We start from the raw sequence: 9572 nt of genomic DNA on the forward strand, positions 1-9572 counted from the left end.
GTTTCTCGCAAGAGCAGGATGCCATTTGGGGAGGAGACATCAAACTGCAGCCGTTGGGACCTAACAAAAAGACAGGGAAGAAATCAGCTTAGCTCCACCTGGGGGGAAAATCCAAGCTAACACTTCAGCAGCTCCTCCACTGAGGCCACCCCCTCCCACAGGCTGCTCCCCAGAGCTCAACAAAATCTGGTAGAAAACACTGCTGGTTCGTTGCCAAAGCCAGGCAGGACACAGCCCCTCTGGGGGAGAGAGGAGCTCTGCTGTGGAAGAAGAAAGGGTCTGTATTTCACAAAGGTTGGGAATATGACAAGATTGAGGCTGGAGATCCTGTCTTGGCAATTGTCACTAGGCTACTGTACACAAACACAGGGACCATCTTGGGAGCAGCACTGAGGGCAGGCTGACTGACTCCTATTCATCACACGAGCAAGAATCCAGAGCTTGGCATTTCCTCCCCCTGCCCTGAACAGATCTTACAATTGAAACCCAGCGAGTTGCTCAGTTCACCTCTGAAATAAACGAGGAGGATGTGTTCCAGTTAAGGATTGTCCTCCTGCAAAGATGCTGCTGGGATGTGACAAACAGTCTGGCAGCACAGAGAGTCAAGCTCTCAAATGACTGTGCCTGAGCCTTGTGTCCCTTCCACTCGGCTGTAACCACAGGCCCTTCCTACAGGGCTGTGTTCAGCTGGCTGGGAGCCAGGGCAGCATCCTGGCAACCTTCCACCATCAGATGAGATTGCTTCTGAATGATCTGAACAGCCCCAGAGGTACCTCTCTGCTGGCAAAGAGAGCTGATGCTCTCAAGCAGAAGTGGTCATCTGGCTGCCAGAGAGAACAACAAGGCTCATTTTAAACACAGGTTTTTTAAAAAGAAAATAAATGAGCAGGAGTTGTCTGCCTGCATCTTACAGAGCTGCCCTTGGAAGCAGACAATGGACAAATTCAGTGCTTATTGACCATGTCTCTCAGTCTGAGGCATGACACAGCTGATATCTGAACTGCTAAGATTTTCTTCCAGGCCAGTTTCCCCCCCTCTGTCCCCTTGGCAGCCTTTAGAGCACCAACAGACCCCAGTAGAGAAAACACAACTGAGCACCAGCACCCACAGGAAGGCTGAGGCAGCAGCCAGACAAATCCCTGCCAGCTTTCAGATGCTGGAGGCTCGTACCTGTTATGTACCAGCTCAGCCATCAGTTTGAGGACAGGTGTAGTGCAGGCTGGGTCGTGGTACCACAGCTCAATTGCCCTCTGGAGGATTGGCATGTAGGATGGGTAGCTGCAGGGGGAAAGCTAAGGAACTTGGTTCCTCTGCATGATGAGAAAAGGTCACCATTTGGACCAAAAAGGCATCTTTTTGTGGACTGCACCCAAACCTGGCCAAGGAGTTTACATGACAGGGTTAAGCAGAGATGCTGCCTGTTGGGGCTGCTTTATCATAGGAAAATTGGATTAAAATCTTCACTCTGTTGAAGGAGTTGCAGAGTTTTTATACTAGGACCAAACCAAAAAGCTTTGAGTCAGAGGGATGATGGATATCAAGACCTGGCACCTCATCAGCCAGTTGACCTTCACCAGCCAAAGAGGAATCTTTGGAGCCCAGAGAAGGTGCCCTTTGAGCAGCTCTGCTCTCACCAAGAGGACAAAGGCACCAACTGCTTGGCCCCAGTAAGCATGAGGAAAAGCTTTTGTGGCTGCTGAGACTCACACAGCTCATTAAAGGCCTTTGTGCTTTACAGGTCACAACTCTTTAGGTCCACTTGGAAAAACCCCAACAGTTCAGCTCTGAGCACATTTCTAGGTTGACTTGGTTGCAGACAGACCAAGTCAAATCTATTTTAGGGCTTAGAGTCAGGACACCAAGTGAAGAGAAAGCCCAGCCAGGATTTAGCAGGGAAAACAGGGCATCTGGGTACAGAGTTCTTCCCCCTGACAGACAGGATGACTCCATTTTTAGGGTAACACAAGGATACATCCACTCAAATAGCATCATGAAGCTGGTCTTGGCATTGAAGGCAAAGGCTATTCCCCTCAAGTCTCTCACCAAACCAACCAAAGTTCTCTGTATTGCAAAAGAAAAGATGTGTTACAATGACATACATGGATCTCTTCCTCCCTGGCTCTCCCAGTCTGGAGTCACTTCCCTCCCACCCCAACAGCAACCCAGCCTTTCTGTGCTGGATGCCAACCCCTGGTTAGAAAGTTCTTCCTCCCTAATTGGAGCTAGTGCTGGGATATTTCATTCCCAGGAGAAGGAAAGCCAGCAGATGAGGCTCACTGCTTCAATTATCAGCTACACCTGCACCCCAAGGGGTAAAGCAGATCACTGCATCCCCCAGGTCCTGAAAAGAAACCAGCACCCATCACCCCAGCATCTCCTTGTCTCCTTCAGAGGGCAGAATGGGCCTCACTTTGCAGGAGCTACTTGTTCTCTCCTGTCTGACCTGAAAATGTCAAAGCCCTTCAGGGAATGAGTAAGGAGAGCAACAGGGAAGGTGCTGCCCAACTTACTTTTGCCTCTTGTTCATTGAAAGTGTTTGTGCTGAACATCTGTGCCACAGTCTCAAAGGCAGCTGTGAGGGGAAGCATGAACTGCTCATACTGATCCTCATCTTCCCCTGAAAGACAAAAAAACCCAACAAATGAGGAACCACCAGACTGCACATCCCTGCACCCTGCAGCTCTGCCTGTGCCAGACACTCAGACATGGCTCAGCCACGAAGCTAGAGGCAGAGACTCCACAGGTTTCCAGCCAGGTGATCTATCACTGCCAAGAGAAGAGGCTTGGAACAAAATCTGTAACCTCAGGAAAACATCTGGAGTATTCTGAAGGAAAAAGGGAGCCCCAGCCTTGGGGGTGTGCAACTCTAGGCTACTTGTGACCAGCAACATGGCACCAAACCCACTCCTGAGCTTCTTTCCCCTCCTTTCCTCCCACTCCAGCATCCTGGAGCTTACAGCTCCCTAAGCAGCAGGATGTAGCCTCCTGCAGAGCCCAGCAGCCAAACCACAAAGGCACCATTTTGCTCTGATTCCAAAGAAAAGCCTTGAGTACCTAAATCCACCATGAGAAGACGCCCAAGTGCAGTGTAGAACGTAGTCCGACATCTCATGTCAGTCAGGTTGGACTGATTGTTAATGCCCAGGAAAGAAAAGTGCTCACTCTGCAAATGGAAAAGAGAGGGGTTAAAGAGGGGTTAAACCACCACCTTGAAAGGGCTCCTGCACCAAGGGCTGAGGATCCCTCACTCCTCTGTCTAATTCTCACAATCACAGAGTTCTCGGGGCTGGAAGGGAGCTCTGAAGATCAGCCAGTCCAACCCCCTGCTAGAGCAGGATCCCCTAGAGCAGATCCCACAGGAACACATCCAGGAGGGGCTGGAAGGTCTCCAGGGATGGAGACTCCACAACCTCCCTAGGCAGCCTGTCCCAGGGCTCTGCCACCCTCACAGTCAAGAAGGATTTTCTCCTCTTCAGGTCAAAGCTCCTGGGCTCCAGTTTGTGCCCATGGCCCCTTGTCCTGGCCCTGGACACCCCTGAGCAGAGTCTGGTCCCCCCTCCTGCCACCCCCTGGAGATATTGATCAGCACTGAGGAGATCCCCCCTCAGGCTCCTCTTCTCCAGCTGAGCAGCCCCAGCTCTCCCAGCCTTTCCTCACAGCCAGATGCTCCAGCCCCTCAGCATCTCAGTGTCCCTGGGCTGGATTCTCCAGCAGCTCCTTGTTCTTTAGGAGCTGGGGAGCCCAGTGCTGCTCACAGAGCTCCACATGAAGCCACCCCAGGACAGAAAAGAGGGGGAGAATAATTTTCAGCCTGTGCAAAGATGAGAAGCAGCAAGCTGCTGGGTTATCTTGCTCAACACTTGACATCTGCCAGCTTCTCATCTTCTCCATCTGGGAGAAGAGGCCACCAGAGGGCAACAGGCACCGTGGCTGCAGGCCCTGGAGCAGCCTCTGATCTGCTGACAGACACCAGAGATCATCTTTCATCTTGGCATTCCCCAGGAGCAGATGAACAAGGAAGTCTTGCTCTGCCCCTGGAGCAGAGATGCACAATCTGCCCCTTCACTCATGGCGACCCCTCCAGGCTGCTGAAACCAGCTCTCTGCAGACACATCCCAGGTTCCTCTGCCCACATTCTCCAAGGAAACAGTGGCCCCAGACAACCAAGCCTCAACACAGCTTCTAGGTCCAACACAGGAGGTGGGACTGCCTGCAAAACATCCCTCAGCTCCAGGAACACAGCACCTGATTAAACCACTCAATGCCAAACTTCTGTGCTGGAGTCCTGTCCCTACAGCATCAGAGCACCTAATGACCACAGGCAAGCCAGAAATCTGAGACTCTGCTGCTGGCTCCTGGTGGCTGATTCTGCCATTTCTGATTTCCAGTCAGCATCCTAGATCCAGGCAGGGATCAAGAACAAGGCTGCTCTCCTGAGCACTGCAAGTGATGGCACTTCTTCTCAATCAGCACTTTTGGAATGAAAGCTGGAACACTAGAATGCTGCTGTACTTTGCATTAAATTCCATCAGCAGAGCAGACTGCCTGCATGGGCAGCAGCTGGGGCTGTCTCCCACATTTCACCCTGGAAATGTCTGTCTCTTCTTGGAGAGTAAAGAGACCCCCACATTAACCATGGAAGGTACCAAGAGAATCATAAACTCACAGACTGGTTTCTGTGGGAAGGGACCTTAAAGATCATCCAGTCACACCCCCTGCATGGGCAGGGACACCTCCCACCAGCCCAGGTTGCTCCAAGCCCCATCCAACCTGCCCTTCAACACTGCCAGGGATGGGGCAGCCACAGCTTCCCTGGGTAACCTGGGCCAGGGTTTAATTACAGCCCCTCAGAATGGAAGAACAGGCTTTGAAATGAGAGATGGAACACAGAGATTTTTCCAGCAGCTCATCTTGTAAAGTGGAAACACCTGGAAGACATGAAGCTTCCCAAGTGTGTCCAGGTGTTAAAAATGAGGGGATTATCTGAATGAAGGCAGATGGAGGAGTTTGCTAGGAGAGGAAAAGCAGAAGGGGAAGGACTCACCGTGTGATTGTTCAGCATGAACTGCACAGCACTCAGCTTCACCAGCTTCCTGACACTGCTGTACGTGCAGTGGGGTTAAGGAAGCAGCAGAGTCAGCAGTAAACTTCTTGCCATGCTTCCAAGCACTTTCAGGGCATCACTGCAAGGGACTTCTGCCTAGATTGTTCAGTCTGCTCTAGCCTCTCTTCCCTTAGCTTCAGGAGCAAGCAAGCTGCACACAGCTCTACTGCAGAGACCATTTTTTAGTCACTTGGCCAGGAAGAACAAGGAGACGACCACAAGGCAGTCTGTGACTCAACTAACCAAGCATGGGTAGTAAGCTACAAAGCAATTATGACCCAAAATAATAATTAAAACCCCCTTACAATATTATAGCCATCTACTGCAATTCAACAGCTAGATGAACCATAGTATAGAACAGACTGGTTTGTGTGGGAAGGGACCTGAAAGATCATCTAGATCCAACCCCCTGCATGGGCAGGGACACCTCCCACCAGCCCAGGTTGCTCCAAGCCCCATCCAACCTGCCCTTCAACACCCCCAGGGATGGGGCAGCCACAGCTTCCCTGGGTAACCTGTTCCAGTGTCTTACTACCCTCATGGTGAAGAAGATGATGGTGTCCTGTGCACCCAGCAGCTCCTCTGAAAAGGATATCCAATGGAGAGGTCATTGAGCAGCTGCAGCGTCTTGGAGGTGATAGGCTCACATCGACCCCAGTACTTCAGGTTGGTGATGCTAGGGAAGAGGACAACAAGGATGGATCAGAGGGGTTTGCTGGGCTTCCCCTTTGCTGTGTGGGCAGGTTCTTCCAGTGCAAAAGTCACCCAACATCATCAGCTCCACCCTCCACCGAAACCACAGACATCACAAGCCACAAAATATTGGTATAAAATCACTGTACTTACATTTGGTTGACTAGAAAATTATCCTTCAGATAATCTTCACTACTTGGGTCCCAAGCTACACTGGCCCATACCCAGGCCCTTGGAATTCTGTGGCACTCCAGGGCTGGTTTCTGCAGCAAGGGTAAGAGAATTCTGCGGCAGTGACTACATGCAGACGTATGCAATTCTGCACCTGCACCACCCACTGTCAGCTGCAGAATTCTAGTAGCCCTTGCTTCCTCCAGGAGAGCCATTTCAGCCCTTGGGGGTGAGGGAAAGGCAAGGCCCCAAAAGCAGGTAAAGATGGGGCCATGCAGAAGAAGTTGGGAGCTACTGGCTGCACGTCGCCAGGCACACGGCACTGGGAGTCAGCGTGGGAGCTACAGAATTGATTCAAAATGCTAAAGGAGGCTGCCAAAGACATGACAAAAAGCCAGTGGACAGGCTGGGTCCAGAGGAAAACTGCCAAGGAACAGGCTGAACAGGGTGCCTACCAGAGTGGAGGAATTTGAAAGAACAAGGACTTGTCCTACTCTGGGACTGAAGGGCAGAACTTGCCATGAAAAACCTCTGAAGGAGCAGTCCCCTCCCCTGGAGCTTTCGTGGCTGGTGATTGCCAACAGTCCAGTGGTAAGACACGAGTGCTCGAGGCTGTCCCCTCCCTGACTTTGGTTTGGCTAAGCAGGGACTGGAAAAAGAATCCATTATCCTGGTGTATGGTTTAGTTTTGTGTCTCCACAGCCCAGGCCAGAATCCACGCTGGATAAATCAATCCTGGATATTGCACGTGACTTAAGCCCTGTCATTCTCCAGTAGCCAGATGGTCCTAGACTGAACAACACTCCCTCATAGTCCAGTTTTCCTGGTTCCACCTTCAAATAAACCCTGGAATCTCTGGTGCCTGCAGGAAGGAACACTTACATTTTCCCTATGAAGACACTCAGGACCATGGTCTCATCATTCAACCCCAGGACCTCGGAGAGGCGGCGGTACAGCTGGAGGGGGGAAAACAACACCAATTTAAAAGCTGCCAACAAAACAAGAGATGAGTAGGGGTTGGGTTTATATTCTTCTCCCTTTGTGGCACACAGGCCCAAGAGGGTGAATGCTCTGGGTCTTCCTAGATGGGTCACAGCAGGTTCAGACACTGTGTACAGAAGCTGGGCTCTTGCTTTCCCCAGGAAAAGGGGACACAACTGTGCTCCTCCACCTGTCCCTACACACAGGGTCAGTGACTTTGTCTGGAGCTCTAAGCCCCTTGTCACATCATTGCTCTGAAGGCTCCAGGCTGGGGAAGCAAGATCATAGGTTACTGGAAAGAAAGAGAATCTCATTCTGGAGTAATGACCTTCCTGTTATTTACACTTGCTGATAGATATATTATTTATACATTTATATATAATTTATTTTAACAAGGTATGTTGCATCTCTGAAGATGCAACAAGGCATTCCAAGTCAATCTACAACTGCCTCGTGGTGAAGGGAAGGAGAAGAGATATTTATATTCACTTCAGAGCTGAGGAGGGAAGAGACAGATCTTGAGCTCAGACGACTCCTGGGTGCATGAGGTAGCACAGCCTGAACACTTTCACAGGTACCCAGGCTGAAGGGACCTCTTTGAAGCCAGGAGAAACTTGGCAGGTAACAAACCTGAAGGCATGTTTCAGGTTCTAGGCCACTGTCACAGTCATGGCTCCTTCCTGACACTTACAGAATCCAGTGTTGCAGAAACCAGCTCAAGGTTTGCAATGAAAACACTGGAAAATGGATCTAGGAAACACAGCAGTCAAGGCTCTGAAATAATTTCAGCTATCAGGGAAGCTTTCCCTGGGCTTGGCATGACCAAGGAGATGTAGGCAATGGGGATGGATTACCTTGGAAGACTTCTGCACCTGATCTCCAATATAGATCTTCCTGAACTGCTCAAAGAAGCTCAGCATGGCCAACTCCAGCTTCTCATTCCCAGCCTGTGCCAGCCGAGAGTCCGTCAGGTTCATCAACTGCAGCACCCTGGAGAGAAGTGGGAAAAACACTCTTTGCTGCTGGATCCTGGGAGAAAAGAGGGATTTCTGGCAGGGCATGATGTTTCCAGCCTGTGTGCAGTGTTATCTTCTGAGGGGATTGCTGATTTGGGTAAAGAACTGACAAAACTGGTAAGAAAACTCTGACCAGGACACACTCCCCACCTGCTTGGGGCCGTTCTCAGGATTCCACTTCCCTTCTAACAGGGATTCAAGTGTTGGAATTTGCTGCAGAAGTTGCAGGTGCTTCAGCACATTCACCCATTGACTGGCCCATTGTGTTCTCAAATGCACCTGAGAAACCACTAGCTGCTCCCCTGAAGAGAGCCAGGCTCTAAAGGACACTCCCACTTAATCACAGAATGGTTTGGTTTGGAAGGATCTTAAAGATCATCCAGATCCAAACCCCTTCCTTCAGCAGGGACACCTCCCACCAGCCCAGGCTGCTCCAAGCCCCTTCCAACCTGCCCTTCAACACCCCCAGGGATGGGGCAGCCACAGCTTCCCTGGGCAACCTGGCCCAGGCTCTCACCACCCTCACACCAAAGAATTCCCTCCTCATCTCCAACCTCCATCTCCCTCTCCCAGTTTCAATCCATTCCCCCTCATCCCCTCCCTCCCTGTCCTTGTCCCAAGTCCCTCCCCAGCTTTCCTGGAGCCCCTTTAGGCACTGGAAGCTGCTCTAAGGTCTCCCTGGAGCCTTCTCTTCTCCAGGCTGAACACCCCAACTCTCCCAGCCTGGCTCCAGAGCTGCTCCAGCTCTGACCACCTTCATGACCCCCCAACTCAGGTCTGGCTTTTGCAGTGAGTCCTGCAGAGACCTGTGCATGGGCTCAGTGAGCAGACCTTGCTGGTGAGCAAGGGGTTTTAGGGTAAGTTACAGCAGTGACATTCTTTTTGAGAAGTGTCACAAAACAAGGAGTGAGAAAGAAGATGAAACAGAGTGGGCATCCACCACTGATGCTGGCACCAAAGGTAGCTGAAATACACAGGAGGTCTCACCATTTCCTCTTCAGTAACTCATCAGCTAGACAGGAAGCCAGTGGTTGATCTTATCTACTGGCTCACCAAGAGGCCAGCATCCAGACATTCCCAGTTTAGCTCCTTTACTATCCCAGCTTCCAAGCAGAGCAGCTAGGCTCTGACTGTAAAGCCTTCAGGTTGTTCATATCTGGCAAATAAATCTTGCACTGGAGAGGATTAAGCATTCTGAGAACCCAGCAGGTGTTAGTAGATAGTGACAAGTTCTGACAAATTCAGAAGAACAACAACATTGGCAGGACAAAACCCACTTTCAATTTTGAACTGGGAAAAAGACTTTTCATAGAATTGAAAGGGAGCTCTGAAGATCATCTAATCCAACCCCCTGCCAGAACAGGATCATCTATAATAGATCCCACAGGAACACATCCAGGTGGGTATGGAATGTCTCCAGGGATGGAGACTCCACAGCCTCCCATAGCCAGCCTGTCCCAGGGCTCTGCTCTCCTCAGTCAAGGAGTTTTGCCTCATGTTCAGGTGGAACATTTTGTGTTCCAGTTCATGTCCATTGGTGCCCACCCAGCAAAGAACCCCACATGCCTTTAAGGCTGGTGTAATCCCCCTCTTCCATGCTCTTTCCC

The 9572-nt window shown here is 50.9% G+C and overlaps 1 protein-coding gene across 1 annotated transcript in view; it reads right to left on the reverse strand.

The window, feature by feature from the left end:
• Positions 1-9572, reverse strand: part of XPO7 (exportin 7) — a gene marked incomplete at its 5' end in the record, with an annotated part of 36578 nt that overhangs the window by 6742 nt on the left and 20264 nt on the right. The window contains 9 exons of the mRNA XM_010005598.1: positions 1-60; positions 1171-1278; positions 1973-2061; positions 2511-2617; positions 3055-3163; positions 5045-5108; positions 5700-5780; positions 6851-6924; positions 7804-7939. The exon at positions 1-60 is cut by the window's left edge and continues 2 nt beyond it. Of these exons, the coding sequence (XP_010003900.1) occupies positions 1-60; positions 1171-1278; positions 1973-2061; positions 2511-2617; positions 3055-3163; positions 5045-5108; positions 5700-5780; positions 6851-6924; positions 7804-7939 (828 nt within the window). The remainder of the gene's footprint in view (positions 61-1170; positions 1279-1972; positions 2062-2510; positions 2618-3054; positions 3164-5044; positions 5109-5699; positions 5781-6850; positions 6925-7803; positions 7940-9572) is intronic.

The sequence above is a fragment of the Chaetura pelagica genome, unplaced genomic scaffold (assembly GCF_000747805.2).
Source record: "Chaetura pelagica isolate M959 unplaced genomic scaffold, ChaPel_1.0 scaffold1179, whole genome shotgun sequence".
NCBI classification, from domain to species: domain Eukaryota; kingdom Metazoa; phylum Chordata; class Aves; order Apodiformes; family Apodidae; genus Chaetura; species Chaetura pelagica.